The sequence below is a fragment of the Mercenaria mercenaria genome, chromosome 5 (genome assembly GCF_021730395.1).
Source record: "Mercenaria mercenaria strain notata chromosome 5, MADL_Memer_1, whole genome shotgun sequence".
Classification (NCBI taxonomy): Eukaryota; Metazoa; Mollusca; class Bivalvia; order Venerida; family Veneridae; genus Mercenaria; species Mercenaria mercenaria.
The window spans coordinates 23449076-23472766 of record NC_069365.1 but is presented as its reverse complement, the minus strand read 5'-3'; the positions used below and the strand labels follow the sequence as shown (position 1 = coordinate 23472766).

At 36.2% G+C, this 23691-nt stretch overlaps 1 protein-coding gene across 1 annotated transcript; it reads right to left on the bottom strand.

The window, feature by feature from the left end:
* Positions 1–5266: 5266 nt before the first annotated feature.
* Positions 5267–22613, bottom strand: LOC123556650 (N-acetylglucosamine-6-phosphate deacetylase-like). The gene is made up of 9 exons (XM_053544482.1): positions 22481–22613; positions 13992–14128; positions 13150–13204; positions 12380–12589; positions 11492–11580; positions 10552–10696; positions 8799–8928; positions 6650–6696; positions 5267–6425 (listed from the first exon to the last, which is right to left on the bottom strand). Exons 1-9 carry the CDS (start codon positions 22611–22613, stop codon positions 6232–6234), a joined length of 1140 nt encoding a protein of 379 aa, XP_053400457.1. The 3' UTR covers positions 5267–6231.
* Between the last annotated feature and the right edge of the window lie 1078 nt (positions 22614–23691).

Sequence of the window (23691 nt, the reverse complement as noted above, 5' to 3'; positions counted from 1 at the left end):
TACTATCCTCCTATTGGCATTACTAAAGTCTTCTGGAGGAGTCGCCTATATTGTGGAGACAATAAATAAACTTATATACAAACAAAAGGTGTTCCATAAAACATGCTGAATATCACTAAAAGCTCAACAGACCTTAATATGGACGGTTAATGTTTAATTATGAAATGCCCATTGTTACCATGAAAAAGCATTTATATATTACATTATCTCACTATCAAAGTCAAATCCCTGGTTAACTTTTCAGACAAATTACATTACATTACAAATGTTCACCTTAAAAAGTAGTTGAACAATTTAAAAATATAGCTCAATGAATTGGAGGTGCAGATGAACTATTGGTTTAGGTGGCTGTTCAATCATCCACCATCAACATTATTACTTAAACCTTCTCTGAAACTGCCTTCTGGCTAAGATTACACCAACATTATGGCAAGGTCTTTTCTCTAGTTTGTTCAAATGATTCCATTTGATCCCCTTTAGTGGCATCTAGAGGTAAAACTAGAAGAAAACAAGAGGACCATGATGGTCCTGAATCGCTCACCTATCCCCACATGACCCAGTGTTGAACTGAGTACGACGTCGTTATTTCTATTATTTGACATAGTGACCTAGTTTTTGAGCACATGTGACCTAGATATCATCAAGATAAAAAATTCTGACCAATTTTCATGAAGATCCATTGAAAAATATGACCTCTAGAGAGGTCCAAGGTTTTACTATTATTGACCTAATGACCTAGTTTTTGAAGGCACGTGACCCACTTCTGAATCTGACCTAGATATCATCAAGGTGAACATTCTCACCAATTTTCATGAAGATCTCATGAAAAATATGGCCTCTAGAGAGGTCACAAAGTTTTTCTATTTTTCGACCTACTGACCTAGTTTTTGACCGCACTTGACCCAGTTTCATACTTGGCCTAGATATCATCAAGAGGAACATTCTGATCAATTTTCATGAAGATCCATTGAGAAACATGGCCTCTAGAGACGTCACAAGGTTTTTCTATTTTTCGACCTACTGACCTAGTTTTTGACCGCACGTAACCCCAGTTTCAAACCTGACCTAGATATCATCAAGGTGAACATTCTCACCAATTTTCATGAAGATCCATTGAGAAATATGGCCTCTACAGAGGTCACAAGGTTTTTTCTATTTTAGACCTACTGACCTAGTTTTTGACCGCACGTGACCCAGTTTCGAACATGACCTAGATATCATCAAGGTGAACATTCTGACCAATTTTCATGAAGATCCATTGAGAAATATGGCCTCTAGAGAGGTCACAAGGTTTTTCTATTTTTAGACCTACTGACCTAGTTTTTGACGGCACGTGACCCAGTTTCGAACTTGACCTAGATATCATCAAGGTGAACATTCTGACCAATTTTCATGAAGATCTCATGAAAAATATGGCCTCTAGAGAGGTCACAAGGTTTTTCTATTTTTAGATCTACTGACCTAGTTTTGACGGCATGTGACCCAGTTTCGAACTTGACCTAGATATCATCAAGGTGAACATTCTGACTAATTTTCATGAAGATCCATTGAGAAATATGGCCTCTAGAGAGGTCACAAGGTTTTTCTATTTTTAGACCTACTGACCTAGTTTTTGATGGCACGTGACCCAGTTTCGAACTTGACCTAGATATCATCAAGGTGAACATTCTGACCAATTTTCATGAAGATCTCATGAAAAATATGGCCTCTAGAGAGGTCACAAGGTTTTTCTATTTTTAGACCTACTGACCTAGTTTTTGACGGCACGTGACCCAGTTTCGAACTTGACCTAGATATCATCAAGATGAACATTCTGACCAACTTTTATAAAGATCCCATGAAAAATGTGACCTCTAGAGTGGTCACAAGCAAAAGTTTACGCACGAACGCACGGACGGACGGACGACGGACGACACACGATCACAAAAGCTCACCTTGTCACTTTGTGACAGGTGAGCTAAAAAAACAACTTTGACTATCTTTTCATAAAAAAACATAATCGATAGTCATCAAACTTGGTATGTAGCACAGTTGTATCACCCCTCAAAAATTTGTTCAAAAGATTCCACTTAACCCTTTTCTGGACCACCAGATCTTGAAACAGAAAAGCAGTTCTAATGAACTGCCTCATGGATCTTCTGCAGAGCTGATCTGTAGCATTCTTGTATGGTCTTCTCTCAAGATTATTCAAATGACTCCACTTGGCCCCTTTTACAGGCTGCAAAAGCTAAAAATTGACATTTAAATGACTTCTTCTGAACCGTTTGATGGATCTTCACCAAACTGTAGCAGTATGGGGCTCACTCAAACTTGTTCAAATGGTTCTGCTTGAGCCAGAGCTAAAAGAACAAGTATGTCCATGGGCAGAAAGTCAAGCCCGCCAGCTGTCAAGTGTGACCTTGACCTTGGACCTGGTTCTTGCGCATGACACTCCGTCTCATAATGGTGAACATTCATGCCAAATTACATCAAATTCCCACCATACATGAAGAAGAAATGCTCCGGACAAACTACATCGACCTCACCGCAATCAGGCTCGACGAAAGTGTTTGAACTACTTTTCATGGATTTTCAGTCAAGTTTGTCTGTTGTAGTCTTGTAAGGTCCTCCCTCTAGTTCGTTCTAGTGGGGCGCTTGACCCCTTTTAAGGGCATTTAGAGCTTAAAGTAGAAAATCCTTTACACTTGTCATGAACCACTTGATTGTTCTTTATCAAACTATAGCATCTTTTGATGGTCCTGTACCAGTTTTGTCAAACTGGTTGTGTTTGACCAATTTAGGGACCACCAGGGCTAAAAATAGTGTGTTCATAAACTATGTCAATGACTTGCAGCAACCTTGGTTTATAGAATCTTTGGAAGGTGCCCTCTCAAACTGTTCAACTAGTTTCGCTTTGCCCATTTTAGATTGCACTTGGAACTTTTTGGGGGCCACTAGAGCTAAAAGAAAAAACCTTTAAATAACTTCTTCCAAAGAACCACAGCATAATGTGCTCATCAGACTTGGTCAGAAGCATCCTTGCACGAGTTTTCTTCTAAACTTTTTAATTTGTTTTGCTTGATTGAACTGCCAGACATTAAAATACATCACTGACTTGGTTAGATAATTCTTGTATGAACTAATCCAGTCAGTTTTAAGACTTCAAGAAAAAATATATATAATCCTAAAATTTCTTTATTTCTGACATGAATTTCCTATATGATGACTCTTAGGGTCTATAGTGCTACGATGTTTTTTAACTTGACCTGAAATTGATCAAAGGCCAACTCACAACTGTAATAGTTCATTGAAACATACACTGAAACAGAGTGGAGTGCAGTGGATTTCATCAAATAGGCGGTAAAGGCCTAAACCTACAGTGGACTGGAGTTCAGTTTTAATGACTGTTCTGATTTTTTAAATGAAAAAAAATCATTTTAGTTTACACTGTGACTGAGGACTTTGTGGTATATACTTTCTCCTGTCTATTCCGATTTTTGTGGAATGTTTTCATGCTACCTATAATCAATACCAGTGATAAGAGTTTGTCTTGACACACAGACTCATCAATGTCGTATCTTCAAGGTCAAGGTCAAAGACCTTGTAAGTCATGATTTCATGTCTTGGTCATTACTCTGGGCATTTCAGCATTTATGTTTTTACATACTAAATAATTGTAACCATTCATGATAATGTGTGTCATATATGTTCAAGGTCAAATCAACAAGGTCAGTGAATGACTATAAAGGGGCCATTATGGTCCTCTTTGTTTTTATACATGCCTCCAAAAATTCATTTTTTTTGCACAAAAACACAAGCCACACTAACAAGAGCTGTCCATAAGACAGCCAATGCTCGACTATTCAAATTGTTGTCCCAGAAGCAGGAATATTACCCTAAATGTTAAAATATCTATAGCATTTCAATCCAGTATCTGCATTAGTTTTAAAGATAGTATCTTGCACACAAAACTTTAACTAGGATTTTCTAAGTCTAAAAGGGGACATAATTTGGCCAAAAATGCATGTCAGAGTTATGGGTCTTGATGCTATCAACTAGTTTTTATAACCCTGAAAACACTGTGAAGTTTCAATTCAATATCTACATTAGTTCTGGAGACAGGAACCTCCACGCAAAACTTTAAGCAGGAATTTCCTAGTCCAAAAGGAGGCATAATTTAGCCGAAATGCAGTCAGAGTTACGGGACTTGATGCTATTACCTAGTTTTATAACTCCAAAGACACAAGTGAAGTTTCAAATCAATATCTGCATTAGTATTGGAGATAGTAATTTGGAGATAGTAATTTGTATACAACCTTGGCGATATATGACCAATTTGTGTTGATTCGACGTAAAACCCACCTCACTCACTTGTATGCAAAACTTTAACCAGGATTTTCTAAGTTCAAAAATGGGCATAATTTGGCAAAAATATATGTCAGAGTTATGAGAACCTAGAAAAAGAAAAAAGTATCAAAGCTATATGCCTTTAAATGATAGCCATATGTACTTGCATGCAAAACTTTAACCAAGGTGTGACACCGACGCCTATGCTGACGCCAGGGTGAGTAGAATAGCTAGAGTATTTTTTGAAAAGTCCAGCTAAAAATTATGCAAGTGTTACACTAACTAGCCAATACATCGTGTTACACTAACTAGCCAATACATCTGTTGTCTGAATATAACATTTAAATATTACATAATTATAACACTTCTCTTACTACCTATATATAGTACAGTACCTAATTTATTCAAAACATAGATCTGAAGTTGAAAAGCTTTCAAATGCCTACAAATGTCCATATATTTCTCAGAAATTTAAATTTGACAGAATATATTTGATATTTTCTATCTTAGCATACTTCATTTTACATTAAATATTGATCTGGATTGCTCATCAACAGTCCAGTATTTCAATAAAAAATAGATTAGTGGAATATTTAAAGCCTGACTGGGACTTACAGCCAGGACCTCCCACACCAACTTGTAGACAGTGACACTTTTCTGTAACAGCAGATTCTAGAACTAAACAACTATGGTGTATTGATTTTGCCAGCAAGTTTTGTGTAAACACTGCAAACACTTTTAATCTGTCAAAATTGCCCAAAGTCTAATTTAAGTATATGAGCTTATTAAATTGGCAGAACTGGTGAAATGTAATCTATGGCAAATTTATATTTGACTTTTTAGCAGTAGACGCATAGCAAAGACAGCTAGCATTGTCCAAAATTTTAACGACTATTTAACAAGTTTCAATAGGATTTCAATCATTACATAATTAGTTGCATAATAATTACCTTCCTTTATCACACAAATTCATTAGCCTTTGCTTTCAATCAGTATTATGACTAAGACTAACTATCATTCATTCCTAGATATAAAGTCCATTGCTTCTATTTACCTGTTATTTCTATTACACTAAAGTATGCGAAGAACTCTTAGTATGGTCTCTATACTATCACAGATCCTTAAAACTTTAGTATAAATGATAGAAAAATATGATATAAAAATCTACAATTATCTGAAACAGCATAAATCTATTTGATTTCAGTTAAGTTTATCAGATAAGTATCTGCTGTTTTCCTTCATGTTTAATTTTGTATCAATTAATGAGCTTCCATCAATATATAAAGGATACAGGTTACATTAAAAGTACCCAGTTTGATTCTCTTAAGGTATCCGATCCACAAATAGGTAAAATTTTGATGCCTGGTGACCCCATGTTTTTTGATATCATTTGAATGAGTGATGTCTGCTGAACAAGAATTAGTAAATAAGATGACCATAAATATTAAGCAAGAATCATCAAAGTCATGTTTTTGACCGTGAAATGATAAATTTTACACTGCAATAACTGGATTTCTGTTGAAGTATAATTGAAGACTATAAAGTAATAAAATAAAAATTCTGTAACATATTTTTGTCATGTAATTTATATTTTCTTTTTCAGTAGACAATACACTTTCAAATGATACAAAATTTTAATAAGCCTTCTAGGCATCAATTTTTGATATATTTTAACAACACTGTTATACAGAACTTGCTTATTTGTGGACCAGATACCTTAAATACTCAAAACTGATATTCCCTTACAACATTCTAAACTGGAACTACTACTATTTGATACAAAAGAATTACAATAAAAATTGTAAAAAAAACCAACAACATTACAATAACAATATTTGGAAGATGACATGCTGTAGCACGTCTGGCAATGACAATTATTTCAACAATATTACACCAGCATATATATCAAAGTCCAACAAGAAGTCCCGAGTTCCAGACTTGCTCTCCGGCAATATATGTGGCCATCACATTGAGGGCTTGATCAAGAATGGTAAAGTCTGCATCGGTGTCATAATCCAACGTGCCCTTTCGGTCAGTGATACCAAGCATCTTGGCTGGGTGTAAACTTGCTGACTCCAGTGCTAGCACCTCTCCACATCCTGAATGAAAGACAGTTTATACAGGTGACTGTAGATTATATGATTTATTTTTAATAGTCTCAATAAAAACACCGTATTTAACACTGAGGAAAAGTGCAGTTAGTGTGTTAGATATTACGACTTATAGCTGAAAAAAAAATACTCTGGTACAGAAATATATTGTATAAATTGTATCGCACTAACTTGACTAGAATTGACTTTGTATCTAACTCTTATTCACTTACCAGTATTTTTTAAAAGATTTCTCACACAGTAGTCCAACTTTGCGATACTGAAAAACAAAACGATCTAAGATCAAGTCTGAGAAAAATGTTACCATTATCAAACTGAAATAAATATCATTTAGCAGTATCTCGGACATGTTGAAAATATGAACTGACAAATACATTTATTTACTCTGTTATTCCATTCTAGCTAAGCTAAAGGAGAAGGACTTTCCCGATAGTAAATGTAGAACTTAAATGTTACTTTGTTGTGAAACTTGCTAACTGAACCATGAATATCACCATGAATATCGAAATCATGACAGAACAACATTATACAAATATCTGCCTTTGTATTTACTTAGTATTAATTTCTACAAGCAACCAAAAGGTTAGCCTGTAGGACAACAGAAGAAGGAACTACTGCTTTAGTTCTCAGATAAAACCATAGTCGACTAGACCAGCTGTTAAGGTAGTTCTGCACACTTGGATCAAATTTTTTAGTATGACGTAGAATTTGATTAAACCCTGATTTTTCAAAACCTCAGAATATACTTTGAAAATTTTCTTGCTAGACTGATTTGAAAACTTGACCCAACACAAGTTTTCATAATGGGAGGCTATGGGAAAATCACAATTTTGATCACACTTTTGCAAATAGATTTTTTTCTACAATGTAGATTTTAATAAAACCTCGCAGTCGTAAATAAACACATGGCTTTTAATATGGTGACATAAAATGTATAGTTCTGTATGCTTGTTTTCTAGATATCTGCCAGTGATAAAAGAGATCAGCACATTTCAAGCTGATTCTAAGAAATTTTTTAGAATTATTTAACATGTTAGATATTTTAATGTTTTAACTTTAGAATGGTAGTAATGTTAGAGCTGTAAAAATTAACTCGCCTGTTGCCATTAAACCATAAAATCCAGGCTTTATTCTATGTTTTCCAGAAAAATGATGTTATGCCAATACTTCCGATTTATCAAATGTACAGAACTACCTTAATGTTCACAGTAATTTTTGAAGAAATAACTATAAAGCTTATTGCTACTGTCTGCAGGACCAGTATGTCCCACTGCAGCTGCCTGTTTAACAAAGTGGTACAGAGTGTCTCAGTGCCTGCTATTATATTACCTGAAACAGAGTGTTTCAGTGCCTGCTACTGTATTACCTGCCACAGAGTGTCTCGGTGCCTGCTATTGTATTACCTGCCATAGAGTGTTTCAGTGTTTGCTACTGTATTACCTGCCACAGAGTGTGTTGGTGTCTGCTATTGTATTACCTGCCACAGAATGTCTCGGCGCCTGCTATTGTATTACCTGCCACAGAGTGTGTCGGTGCCTGCTGTTGTATTACCTGCCACAGAGTGTCTCGGTGCCTGCTATTGTATTACCTGCCACAGAGTGTCTCGGTGCCTGCTATTGTATTACCTGCCACAGAGTGTCTCGGCGCCTGCTATTGTATTACCTGCCACAGAGTGTTTCGGTGCCTGCTACTGTATTACCTGCCACAGAGTGTGCCGGCACCTGCTATTGTATTACCTGCAACAGAGTGTCTCGGCGCCTGCTATTGTATTACCTGCCACAGAGTGTCTTGGCGCCTGCTATTGTATTATCTGCCACAGAGTGTCTCGGCGCCTGCTATTGTACTATCTGCCACAGAGTGTGTCGGTGCCTACTATTGTATTACCTGCCACAGAGTGTCGGTGCCTGCTATTGTATTACCTGCCACAGAGTGTCGGTGCCTGCTATTGTATTACCTGTCACAGAGTGTGTCGGTGCCTGCTATTGTATTACCTGCCACAGAGTGTCTTGGCGCCTGCTATTGTATTACCTGCCACAGAGTGTGTCAGCGCCTGCTATTGTATTACCTGCCACAGAGTGTGTCAGCGCCTGCTATTGTATTACCTGCCACAGAGTGTGTCAGCGCCTGCTATTGTATTACCTGCCACAGAGTGTGTCAGCGCCTGCTATTGTATTACCTGCCACAGTGTGTGTCAGCGCCTGCTATTGTATTACCTGCCACAGAGAGTGTCAGGGCCTGCTACTGTATTACCTGCCACAGAGTGTGTCAGGGCCTGCTATTGTATTACCTGCCACAGAGTGTCTCAGTGCCTGCTATTGTATTACCTGGCACACAGTGTCTTAGTGCTTGCTATTGTATTACCTGCCACAGAGTGTCTCAGTGCCTGCTATTGTAGCTTGCTTGCCTTTCACCTCAATTTTCTGATTACCTAGCCAATGTTCCCCTGTAGGCAGACCCATAGCTGATATAGCATCAGTCACTAGCACCAGCCCTAAAAATCATGTCCAGTTAAGCATTTCATCTAATAGTATGTAGCTGTAACAATTTTTTGAAAAATGTTCTAAGGCACAGTATAAATTTTAAAGATAGTACAATAAAACCAGTCAGAAAGAACATGAATGAGGAAAAAGCTAGAATGTTGTACGTAAGTTTTTGTCCCAGTCAGGTAAATTTACTAAGAAATTTATTATCAACAAGAGTTTGCACTTCTGAGGTGTCATCTATGCAGGTTATACTGTAATGTTAATTTTAAGGTAATTGGTGAAGTACAGTCAGACCTCATTAAGAGACTGCAAGTTGTGTTAAGAGACTAGTCAAACTAAGAGAATGTATTGTGGTCTCTGAATGCAAGTTGTACTGTGTTTTACCAGTGACTTCATATCACTTATTGTATGCAACTTACTATGTGTGACAAAGCTTTATGAACTTCCTTTCACTTTCTGTATTAGTATTTTCTATCTTATATATATATATTTTTGTGGGGGAGGGGGGATAAACTAGATGAAAATTGTAGTAAACTTTGTTCTTGATAGTATATTTCTGTTAACATCCATCCTCCAAGAGTGACCTGACCCTTGACAAACATTTGTGTCAGGTTATATTATAATCCTTTTCTGGATGGCAGATATAATTATTATAGACAGGGCATGAAAAACAAGACCTTGTTAATTACATGTTAATCACTGACATCAAAATGTGACCTTCACTTTGTAGCTAAGGGACTGGAACTTGCACAAAAATATCATCTTGTTATTGGGAACATTTGTGCCAAGCATCAATAAAATCCCTCAATGGATGGCACAGTCATGGAACAGACACATAACCTGTGCTCTCAAAGTGTCCGTTAAACCTTTGACAGTCATGAAGATCATTCCAGTGGTTTAGCAGACAATTCAAACTATTTGATCTTTGACTTATAAGTGTAACCTTGGATGTGTTGACCTGATATATGATTGTGCTCTGCAAAGTCGCCTTAACTAGATAAACAACTAAGGATGGCAAAGAACAGCATTTATAGTATTCGAATATTCAGTCAATCTTCCTGACAAATATTGAGTGAATACAAGAGAGTGCAGTTTTTTGCACCTGCGTTTGTCAGACAATTAATGTTCACTCGAGATAACTGATGTTAAAATGGAGTAAATTTCAAAGTCAGGAAAATTTAGTACAGATATTGAAAAAAATCGAAATAGCCAAACTGAGATATCTGTAGTTGATTTATATGGAATAAGAAGGAAAAGATCGGTACTGGGAACGTCCACTCAAGATATCGAAATATTGAAAAATTAAGTCAAGATAACGTTTTTTGAACTGTAGTTTTATGAAATATGGAGCAGACACAAAGTGGAACTAGTATACCTTTAACCTCCAAGTTGGACCTTGAGTTTTGACCCAGAGACCTGGGTTCTGTGCAGTGTATGTTGTGTTGATGAGGTAAATAATTGATGCTAGTTTTATGATAATCTTCCTAGCAGTTTAGAAGATACGGCGCGGACATAAATTATAGACGGACAGACCGACACATGTGTGACTCCAATAAAGCCTCATTATACTTTGTATCTGTGGGTATGATAGATAGATAAACTGAATATAAAAGATATTTCTAATAGCAAACCTTTAGTATGCACTCTCTGTGCTAACCGTAAAGCAGAGGGATGTGTATGTATACCATCAGCAATCAGTCCGTAGTACAATGGTCGGCCCTCGTCTATATGGGTACTTGTTAATACACCTATCAAATGAGGGTCTCTATGATGATACTGAAAAACAATACACACAATCAATGTCTATTTTGTCTTATAATACTTTACAGGCCTCAGTGCTTCACTTTTAAACAGATATAAACCTACAACAATACCACCTGTTTGAAAAGACTATCTTGCTCTATGTGTAACTGCTTTATTCTGACTTCCATCACAGAAAAATTAACAATGCATTTTGTTGAAACCAAACCTTTTAAAAGTGTGCCAAGGAGACACTTTTCTATACATCTGTGTCAAAAAAATACCTGGCTCTCAGTGTAACTGTTTTATACTGACTTCCATCACAGAAATATTTTCAATGCATGTTGAAATCTAAAGCTACTTTTCAAAGTGCTGCATGGAGTCACTTTTCTATGCACCTGTGTGCTGCAGCTTTTGTCTTTTGTGAAAATCAGCCAGAGTCACTACTGGGAAATTAGCTTTGCCCTCCACCACCTTTCACCCATAAACCTGCCTTAGTCTCTCTATGGATGACCAGCCTGAGTCACTCCTGGAAAAACTAGCCAAACTCTGATTCTGGGGAAAGTTAGAATCACTCTTGTAAAATGCAGCTTGAGTTACACCTTAGTAAACCTATCTAAAGTTTTCTTTCAAAAACCAGCAAATGTCATGGGAAAAGCAACTTGAGACACTCCTGATAAACCATTACTATTCATATGTAAAGTCGCTGCTAAAAATATGCCTATCATGAACTTGCAAATTCATTATTTAGACACAGAAAACAATGCTTCCAGTTTAACTGAATTTTTAAAGAAAATGTGTGGACAGCTGTAATAACATGAGAGTACCTACTGACACCATGGCATTGAAGAGATGTGTGATCATACATGCTCCATTGTTAATAGCCGTCTCCCCAGTAACCAGATCTGCTGAACTGTGACCTGCATAAAAATAAAGACTTCATAGTTTTTCAGTCACTGGTTTGCAGATGGAATTATAGCTTGTGGAGAAGGGAAACACTTCAAATCCTTAACAAAAAAAAATCAGCTGGAACAAAATCACAGTTGCATTACTAGATAATGTTTTGTAGCATATCCAAGAATACTGGGGCTTAGCATTTGTGTAAGAAAAGTAAGTCCAGGCTGAGCCACAGGATAAATTTATTGAAAGTTTATTGCTTGAAGGTGTATTGCTGTTTTATATAGCACTGCTTCAACTAATCTTTACTAGACCAGCTTTCCTAAACAGTGAATTCCAGTTACTAGTATTGAGAATTGAGATGTATAATATTGATTTGTCTCAAATAATTGTGCTATTTTCACATATTATTGTTATAATTTATAATTGTTTGTCATTGTACTACAAAAAAATATCAAACATTAATAAGCATACATTAGAAACACTATTGTTATGTAAAATATTATACAAATTTCTGATTATGAAGTTTTTGGTGTCCGCTATATCAGGTGATTCTTTACTGTATTTTTATAAAATTATGATATAAATATGTGTTCCTTATATCTGATAATTAGCTGTAAACAAGTTTGCTGAAACCATTTCATTTTACATAGAATAATGAAAAGAAAAGCTGGGTCACTTGAAATTGTTCCTTTTAACCAGAAGTTTGTTATGACCATGTACATATCACTGAAAAATTGTTGAAAAAGACCCTAAACCCGAACACAGTGACGCACAACCTAACAAAGTTTTCTGTATTTAGTTGATTCGCTCTATTATTACCTAATGAAACTTTAACACCTCTTTTGCATAATTCCTGTATAACCTCCCCTGACCTCTCCAGTTCTGGTGCCAAGGTAACCATGGCAACATTGTCAAAATCACCGTACATTTCATCAACATCCCTGATACCATTTGGAAATGACCTGATATTATCTGGATTGTGAGCTCCCTTCTTAACTTTATTTATAAATGGTCCCTCTAAATGTAGACCTGAAAGGGAGGTAATCATAAACAATGGATATTTTCTTCTATTACAATAAATATTATAACCTTTGGCAAATATTTCAGAAAACAACAACAGAAAACAGTGTTTAACAAGAAAAAGACATATTTTATGTTCATAAATGTGGCAGCCATATTACAAACAAAGGCATTATCAGCCTTTAACACATTTTATAAATATTATTCAATTAAACGACTTTAAAATCAGATATCATAAGCACATGTAGAATGGTACTGCCGTGTTAAAATATTTCAACTTCACAATTGCCAATCAGCAATTTTTACGATCCGCACTTGCCAGTTAAGAACGTGCGAAACACATGCATTTATACATGTACTTGGAATTGTCTTCAACAACTAAACTATGTTGGATAACCCTGTAAGCCAAGTTCTGGTTAAGTCAGTTTTGCTTGTATAGAACATACAGCGAATCTGCCGTACCAAGGTAACGATTCCATTAAAATCAAATGATGGTTAAGTTGTGTTTTACTGTAGTAATTTGCAATTTTTAAAATGATGGAACAGACTAAAATGATGATTATTTTTACCTAGGATACCAGCTCCATTCTTGCTCCCATTGCACTTCTGAACTTTTGGTATAACCTGAAATGTTTGGAAATTTGGAAGAACACGAAATACATTATGGTCATCTGGAGCACAAACAATGATAAATCAATTCTTGAATAAGTTATAAGGTTTCAAGTGGTACCATATGTGTAAAACGAGCCGTTTCTAAGACACAAAATGCCCACAAGATGGCCTACCTTGAGACAATGTGTATGTAGTTTTGTATGCTTTGACATTGACCATCGACCAAACGACTTAAAATCAACAACTGTCATCTACTGACTACAGACAATTATCTCATAAAGTTTAAAAGTTATAAGCAAAAGTTATTGAGCGGAAACCATTTTCAGTCTAAAGGTCAGTGTGATCTTCACCTTTGACCAAAACAAACAAATGTGCTCATCTACTGACCTCAGGAAATCAACATCTGAAATCTGACAAGAGAATACAGCTTTCTTTAGTTACCGAGTGGAAACCATGTACAGTCTTAATGTCATTGTGATCTTTATCTACTGACCACAAAAACAATAGGGGTCATCTACTGATGCAATCATCCTACAAAGTCTGGCTACTGTAAACCCGAACATTCTCTAGTTATTGATTGGAAACCAAATGCTTTACTGACAGACAATGAGCAAAACACCCCTTCTTCAATGAGGAAGGGTAGCATAATAAAGTAAAGAAATAAACTTTACTGACAGCATCTAGGAATGACTACTATAATTTAGTTAATTGAAGGCTAGCAGTAGGTCCATTTAAAAGTTTCAAATTAAGGAACTGTAGCGCAAACAAACAGATCATCAAAATAGACTGAACTACCTACCCTGTGGTAAGTTTGTTTAGGACTGGTGATTATGGTAGGACAGAATGAGGTAACACCGTGCTCTAGAAGACCTTTAGACACTGTCTGTAAACCTGAACATATATCTTCCGTTTCAGTAAAGTCTATACCAAAGGCACCTGAAAAATACAGAGATAATTACAAATGGTCTGTAAACCTGAACATATATCTTCCGTTTCAGTAAAGTCTATACCAAAGGCACCTGAAAAATACAGAGATAATTACAAATGGTCTGTAAACCTGAACATATATCTTCCGTTTCAGTAAAGTCTATACCAAAGGCACCTGAAAAATACAGAGATAATTACAAATGGTCTGTAAACCTGAACATATATCTTCCGTTTCAGTAAAGTCTATACCAAAGGCACCTGAAAAATACAGAGATAATTAGAAATGGTCTGTAAACCTGAACATATATCTTCCGTTTCAGTAAAGTCTATACCAAAGGCACCTGAAAAATACAGAGATAATTAGAAATGGTCTGTAAACCTGAACATGTATCTTCTGTTTCTGTACTTCCACACTGGGTTCGATCCCTGGCTGCCTCATACCAAAGACGTAAAAAATGGTACTAGCAGCTTTCTCGCTTTGCACTCAGCATTAAGAGGATAGTGCTAGGACTGGTCAGCCCAGTGTCAGTATAATGTGACTGGGTGGTGTATCATGTCATGTATCTATGGTGTGATATTCCAGTGAGGCAGCACAATAAAGTTGGGCATTGTGCTCACTGCAACAATTAGACTAGACACCATCATTTATAGGACTGAAATTATTTTGAAAAATATGTTAAACGTTTGTAATGTAGATGGTTGCAGTCTGCATATCATCTCATCACCACCTGCCTATATTCAAAGTTTCAAGTCAATATCTTGAATGGTTAGTAAGTTATGCTCCGAACACTAAATACAACAGACAAATTTGACCTTTAAGCTCAAACTGTGACCTTCACCTTGGCCTACAGACCTGGTTCATGTGCTCAGCACATTGTCTCAATGCCACCAATGTACACGCCAAGTTCGAAGTACCAATGCATAGTTATTTAGTAGGAATGGGAACGAATACTGAAATCAATATTCGAATATTCGGTTTGCCATATTCGAATATATTCGAATATTCGGTTTGTTTTAATGGAAGCTTTAAATTCTTATTAAGTGATTGGCATATACACAACGTATTCATTTGTTTAAAGCGTGGATCATCGTAAATGTTTGTTTCGGGTAACACAATCCTACCTAGCAAAACCCGCCGATCCTAGCGTTTTATTTCACGATTCTGTCAGTATAATCATGACACGATTACTATTCGTGTTTTAGCTTCAAAATGATAGCAAAAAATAAACGATAATAATTTAACGTCGCAATTTATATCTAAAATATACAGGTCGTTCCAATTTAAACAATGACGCGTGTTGTATATTACCGTCGCCATTTTGAAACTTTCATTGCTGTAAAAATGTAAAAACAAATGAGCAGACTAAACTCTTAAATAAGTTATGCATCAATCGTGGTATTTCATTGATTTTATTATAATAGTTACTTCATGATTTATTTGAATCGGCCATGTCGATTGTAAAACTGAATTCGACGGATGTGCTCTGCAAACGTCGTTACAAACTATTGTGAAAAGATCGACAATATCTACAAGTTGTATTGTTTTGAAATAGTTCACTACTTGTAACATAACAGGCGCAATAAATGAACAAAGATAAAAGATATCCATTACCCTAATACAAACTGTGAATCGTAGCGATGACCTCAGTAATTTTCTTTTAATTGACATTTTGACATGCATCTAACACACTGACGCTGTTGCAACGTTAATCCGAAATGCTGGCTCCTGCCAATTATGCATTGCTATTTTTTGTTAATTGGACATCTTTGATACGCGTAAACAATAGCTTGGTTATTGTAGAATTAGCATGCTCTATTGCCCAAAATCAATGAACTATTGAAAAAAAAAAAAAACAATAATTTACGAATATTCGAATTTGATTTTCATATTCGAATATTCGCGATTTACGAATATCGATAAATCTTCCATCTATTATTAAGTTATGCCCGGACAAATATATGAAAGTTTTGACCTTTCAGCTCAATCTGTGGACCTCACCATTGAACCTAAGACCTCTCAAGTGCTTGCATATCACTCATCACCATTACTATATGCTAAGAAGTTTAAGTCATACCTTTAATGTGTAAAGTTATGCTCAACAAGAATTATGGCGGAGGACTGATGGACAGACAGACACACACACACACACAATCATACATGAGGACCATGATGGTCCTGAATCGCTCACCTCTTCCCACATGACCCAGTTTTGATATGACCGTCGCTTTTTCTATATTGACATAGTGCCCAGTTTTGAGCATAACTTAAATAACCAATCAGGGCAACTTATACAATCCCTTAAAAATTATTATGCCTCCAAGAGTCACAAGGTTTATTTCTATTTTGACTAAATGACTAGTTTTTGATGGCCGTGACCCATTTTCAAACTGACCTAGATATCTGCAAGATGAACTTCTGACCATTTTCATGAAGATCTCATGAAAAATGGCCTCTAGAGAGGTCACAAGGTTTTTCTATTTTTAGACTACTGACCTAGTTTTTGACACAACGTGACCCAGTTCGAAAATGACCTAGATATCATCAAGTGAACATTCTGACAATTTTCATGAAGACTTAAAATATGCACTCTAGAGATGTCACAAGGTTTCAATTTTAGACCTACATGACCTAGTATTTTTGAAAGCAGTTGGACCACTTTCGAACTGACCTAGATACATCAAGTGACTTCGACCTAATTTTCATGAAGATCTGTGAAATTGGCCCTAGAAGTACAGTTTCATTTAGACCTACTGCCTAGTTTTGAAGGCACGTGACCAGTTTCGAACTTGACCTGTATATCAAGATGAACATTTGACCAACTTTCATAAGATCCAGAAAAATATGACCTCTAGTGTCCGAGCAAATATTACGGACGAGCTCACACGCACGACCCACAGGACACGGACACTGCGGCTCACAAAAGTCACTTGTCACTTTGTGAAGTGAGTAAAAAAAGTCAATATTTTCAAAACGGCGTACAAATACACAAATTATTTACTTTATCATACAAAAGGAAATAATTGACATTTACCACCAATAAAGTTAACTGGATACTTGTGACCTTGACCCATGAGATAGGAGTGGTGAGTATTGCACACGACATCTGAATATACATCCATGCATAAAAAGTTACAGAGTGGACAATAAGAAAACACCAAAAATCTTTTATCTCAAAGTGTGATCTTGAACTTCAAGCTAGAGGTCTGAGTCTTGCACGTGACATATCATTATTTTGTTAACAAGACTGTTTGTGATAAGTAGCTTGAATATCCAACCATGCAAAGTAAAGTCACTGATCATACAAAAAATGACTTCCAACTTTGACCTTTACAAGTGTAACCTTGACCTCTGAGAAAGGGGCCTGAGTCCAACAGAGGCCATCTACCAACCATAGGCAATCATCCTACAAAGTTTGACAACTGCAGGCCTAAGCTTTCTTAAGCTTAGCCTGGAAACCTAAGTCTAATGTCACTGTGAACTTGACCATTCACCTACTGAACCAAAAAAATAGGATTCATCTACTGACCACAGATAAATATTGTATGAAGTTTGATGTTAGAAGGTCAATGCATTCTAAAACGAAATGGTTCAATGATGGACAGAATGACATGAGCAAAACAATAAAACCCTTCAACAGTGTGGCGTAATCATTTACATGAAGCCTTCTTTTTACTTACCATTTATTTGTATCAATACCCAGTGCTAAACATCTGGCAATCATTACCTGCATAGCGTTCATCAAAGAAATTTTCGATTGAATCTTCCTTCACGGTACCAGTATCTCTCACTACCTTGGTTCCACAAATTTCGTTTTATACTGATAATAATCCATCTGCACTTAGAAGCATCTCGTTACACTGGAAACAAAAATATATAGTAAGCTTTTACCAGACACTACATAGCAGTCTGATACAAAGTGCTTAACTTTACATCAATTTAAACAATTACATTCACATTTTTTATCAATTTCCATCTTATTAGACTGATTTTGTTGATTAAACAATTGAGTTAATTCGAGGATTATATCTATATAGCATGTAAATCAAACGCAACATATTTATCACAGAATCCGTTTCAGATTATGTGATGTATTAGAAACCCTAATGGCATCCACCAATTATTCGGTTTCACACTGCTTTGGAATACATAATAATGTAAGCTTTTAAACAACACACAATTCATCTCAATACATTCTGTATAAAAAAGTATGATTGTATACTCTGTATTACATCTAATTGATTCAAACAATTAGCAGTATTTCCTTAACATTTTTTCCTTATCTTTATCCAATCTTATTTGAGAGTCGATGTTTAATGTTGAATAAAGTTAATCATATTTTGGATGACTTGAATATGCACATGGAAGGTAATTATCAATCAAAATATGTAGATGACGATTTAAGCATCAAATACTATGAATAAACGATGTTTTCATTATAAGGAAATCCATGTTTTACACTGATAATGTTATTAGTTGATTGAACTTATTAGTAAACCATTAATGAACATCTACCTATGATTGGATATCAATCACAACAGGGGTCATCTGCTCTGCAATCATCCTATGAAGTTTTAACATTCTGGGTCAGTGGTTCAATCTCAAGTTATTGATCGGAAACAGTGTTTCATGTTCAGGCCCCTGTGACCTTGACCTTTTATGGAGTGACCCCAAAAACAATAGGGGTCATCTACTCCATAAGACCTATTACCCTATGAAGTCTGAAGGTTTTAGGTCAAATGGTTCATTAGTTATTGATCAGAAATGAAATGCAACCGATGGAAGGATGGACGGACAGGGCAAAAATAATGTCAGGAGAGACATAATCAATCTTCCCATATAGCATAATTATACAACATTTGAAAGGAACCACATACCAGTTTTACACTTTTTTTCAAAGTTTGAACTGAAAGTTTGACTTGAAAAAAATATATATCTCAGGTTGTGCAATCGCCACAGTCACAACTCAATATCAGTTCATATTTTCAGGCCGAGTATTTTTCTCTTGAAAATTGCACTAAAGCCTTAACAGCTGGTCAAATTATCATCAACATAGAAGCATATGATGATTTATAGTACATACGCCGCTTGTAAAATGTTTGAGTCTCGTTTAGACGGAACGTTTACCCCAAAATATTGAAATCTTACGCACAGTCAAACTCTATTATAACACATATTACAAAGACAAAATTTAGTTCTTTTTGAAGTACAATATGTATACTACAAACTCTTATGGAATTTTTGTCGAAATTGTTCCTGGTTATTGCATTAGACACAAAAAGACAACCCCATGTAAATTTAATTTAAAATGTTGTTTGTACATGCATTACTGACCACAGCTTGCTAGGTAAACCAGTACACAATTTGATGGTTCAACGCAGCACTACACTAACTATATTCATTTATATAGGGAGATAACATAGTTTTTCATTGAACAGTCGACTGCTATAATATCACCTGTTTATATACATGTAAATTATGTGTGAACAGATAAAACAAATTGGATAAATTGATGGTGTTTGGATTTTTGTGTATAATTCAGTAATCAGGTAAAATTTCAAATTAATTCCCTAAGACTTTGTTCTTCATGGTCTTCTTTACAATTGGCTGTAATTATTTTTTTACATGTATTGAATATATATTGAGTTTGACTGCACGTAAAATTGCAAAATTTTTTTTTTTTGGCCAGAGAAAAATATCGAATCAAGGCATAATACAGGTAGTGAAATGCACATCCTTTTACATGCATATGTTCACATAGATATTTAAAACATAATTATGACAAATTATTGACTTTATTTTTACCACTTAGTCATCTTTTATTTTTATGAAAATTTGCATGTAAAATTTTGAGTAAAACGGCCGCCTCTTTGGCGATGCCTTAAAGAGTAAAAAAAAGTCTCATCTACATCTACTGTGTACTGCCCAACAATCAACTCGGATTATAACTGGGAGGCGCTTTGTCTGGGACAGACTGTTAAAAGATGACCAAGCTCATTAGGTGCAAAGTTAAAAAGAACTACAAATATTAAGATAAAAACATAGATATAGATTAGAAGGTTACAGCTGCCAGCCTCTCAGTGAACAGAATCAAACTGGGGCTGGACTGTATATGTAGGGCGAGACCATTCCAGGAACGAATTGTTTTTGGAGAAAAGGAGTTTGAATGGTATTGCATGTGAGATTGTGGGATCAAGTAGTTCAGGTTCCTTGTAGGTGTGAGGTGGCTATGGTCAACTGTAATAAGACTGTACCTTATTTTAAACAAGAGGACCATGATGGTCCTGAATCGCTCACCTCTTCCCACATGACCCAGTTTTGAGTATGACGTCGTTTTTTCTATTATTTGACATAGTGACCTAGTTTTTGAGCTCATGTGACCCAGTTTTGAACTTGACCTAGATATTATCAAGATAAAAATTCTGACTAATTTTCATGAAGATCCATTGAAAAATATGGTCTCTAGAGAGGTCACAAGGTTTTTCTATTATTTGACCTATTGACCTAGTTTTCGAAGGTACGTGACCCTGTTTTGAACTTTACCTAGATACCATCAAGGTGAACATTCTCACTAATTTTCATGAAGATCTCATGAAAAATATGGCATCTAGAGAGGTCACAAGGTTTTTCTATTTTTATACCTACTGGCCTAGTTTTTGACCGCACATGACCCAGTTTCGAAACTGACCTAGATATCATCAAGGTGAACATTCAGATCAATTTTCATGAAGATCCATTGAAAAATATGGCCTCTAGAGAGGTCAAAAGATTTTTCTAATTTTAGACCTACTGACCTAGTTTTTGACCGCAGTTGACCCAGTTTTGAACTTGACCTAGATATCATCAAGATGAACATTCAGACTAACTTTCATACAGATCCCATGAAAAGTATGGCCTCTAGAGAGGTCACAAGGTTTTTTTTATTATTTGACCTACTGACCTAGTTTTTTACGGCATGTGACCCAGTTTCAAACTTGACCTAGATATCATCAAGGTGAACATTCTGACCAATTTTCATGAAGATCCATTCAAGGGTATGGCCTCTAGAGAGGTCACAAGGTTTTTCTATTTCAAGACCTACTGACCTAGTTTTTGATCGCAGTTGACCCAGTTTCAAACTTGACCTATATATCATCAAGATAAACATTCAGACCAACTTTCATACAGATCCCATGAAAAATATGGCCTCTAGAGAGGTCACAACGTTTTTTCATTATTTGACCTACTGACCTACTTTTTGAAGGCACGTGACCCACTTTCGAATTTGACCTAGATATCATCAAGACGAACATTCAAACGAACTTTCATACAGATCCCATGAAAAATATGGCCTCTAGAGAGGTCACAAGGTTTTTCTATTATTTGACCTACTGACCTAGTTTTTGAAGGCACATGGCCCACTTTCGAACTTGACCTATATATCACCAAGGTGAACACTCTGACCAATTTTCATGAAGATCTCATGAAATATATGGCCTCTAGAGAGGTCACAAGGTTTTTCTATTTTTATACCTACTGACCTAGTTTTTGACCGCACGTGACCCAGTTTCAATTCTGACCTAGTTTTCATCAAGATGAACATTCAGACAAACTTCCATACAGATCCTATAAAATATATCGCCTTTAGAGAGGTCACAAGGTTTTTCTATTATTTGACCTACTGACCTAGTTTTTGAAGGCACGTGACCCAGTTTCGAACTTGACCTAGATATCATCAAGGTGAACATTCTGACTAATTTTCATGAAGATCTTGTGAAATATATGGCCTCTAGAGAGGTCACAAGGTTTTTCTATTTTTAGACCTACTGACCTAGTTTTTGAAGGCACGTGACCCAGTTTCGAACTTGACCTAGATATCATCAAGATGAACATTCTGACCAATTTTCATAAAGATCCCACAAAAAATGTGACCTCTAGAGTGGTCACAAGCAAAAGTTTACGGACGCACGCACGGACGACAGACGCTGCGTGATCACAAAAGCTCACCTTGTCACTATGTGACAGGTGAGCTAAAAATATAATAAGGGAATTTTTAATGCAGCTTTGTTCAAGGGATTGCCAGTTGAGATCAATAAGCATTTGGGTGACACTGCTTGTTTGACCATAGTTGTTACATAATTATGTATCGAGCTGCAGATCGTTGTACTCGTTTAATTTTGTATGTGAGGGATTTTTGCCAAGGGTGCCATATAGTCAGCTGCATATAGTGGAACAGTATTTAAGCTGTGGGCAGACATAGGTGTTGTAAGCTGTTTCTTTTACTTTTCTGTTGTTTGTTTTGACATTTCTTTTGATGAATCTAAGTGAATTATTTGCTTTCGATGTGATGTTATCAATGTGTTTTGACCAAATGAGATCTTTACTTAGTGTAACGCCCAGGTATTTAGCAGCTTCTGTAGTTTTTAGTGATCTATTATGGAGTGTATAATTGTAGATGATATGTTTTTTCTTTCGAGTAATCCTCAACACCTCACACTTATCTGGCTTGAACTCCATTGATCAGTCCTTTTCCCAGGCTTCTAGGGAATGAAGATCATTTTGTGAGGATTGAGAGTCAAGGGAGGATTTAACCCTCAGGTACATATAGACAATAGTGTCATCTGCGAAAAGTCGTGACTTACTTTTGATGGACTCTGGGAGGTCATTTATGTAGGCTAGGAAGAGACAAGGGCCAATGACTGATCCTTGTGGAACCCGGAAAGAACAGGAAGTTCATCTGAGGTGAAGCCATCCGCAACTACTCTTTGGGAACGGTCCTTGAGAAATGACTTGATCCACAGGGATGCTAATGGGTGGACTCCCAGGGTATCGAGCTTATGAATCAATTTATGGTGGTCAACCTTGTCAAAGGCTTTACTGAAGTCCATGACAATGACGTCAGTCTGTTGGCCATTCTCAAGATTGTCAAATACCTCTTGTGTAAAATTCACAGCTATGCTTTGACCTGAAGCCATGTTGATACTGGCTAAGGTGATCATTTTTGTCAAAGTGGGACATGATGTTTGAGACAAGAATATGTTCCATTAATTTTGAGGCAATACATGTTAAGAATATGGGCCTATAGTTACATGTACTAGCCTTGGATTTTGAACCTTTCTTGTAAACTAGCGCAATGATTGCTCTCTTCCAGTCTTTTGGGACTTGACCTGTTTCAAGAGATAGTTCATTAGTTGGAATATTTTTGTAATGATCGGGGCTATGTCTTGGTGAAGCTCCTTAAGTAATCTTGGGGAAATTTCATCAGGACCAGAGGCTTTATTTGGATTTAGCCCCATTAGTAACTTGTCCATGCCCTCAACAGTTATGAGGATCGTTGGCATCTCTGGTGCTGATTTAGGGTTTGTTGCTTTTTTGCTGAGTTGTTTCAGGCTTAGAAGTTGGGGCTTTGAAAAGACAGATTCAAACTGTTTATTGAGGATATTTGCTTTTGTGACTGGGTTGGTACGAGTTAAGCTCTAATACTTCAAGGGGGCTACACCACAACTCTCTGTTTTGTTATGTTTAACAAACGAGTAGAACTTTTTGTTCCTACCCGGTTGAAAGTCGCCAGTAAAAATGACCGATTCCATATAAG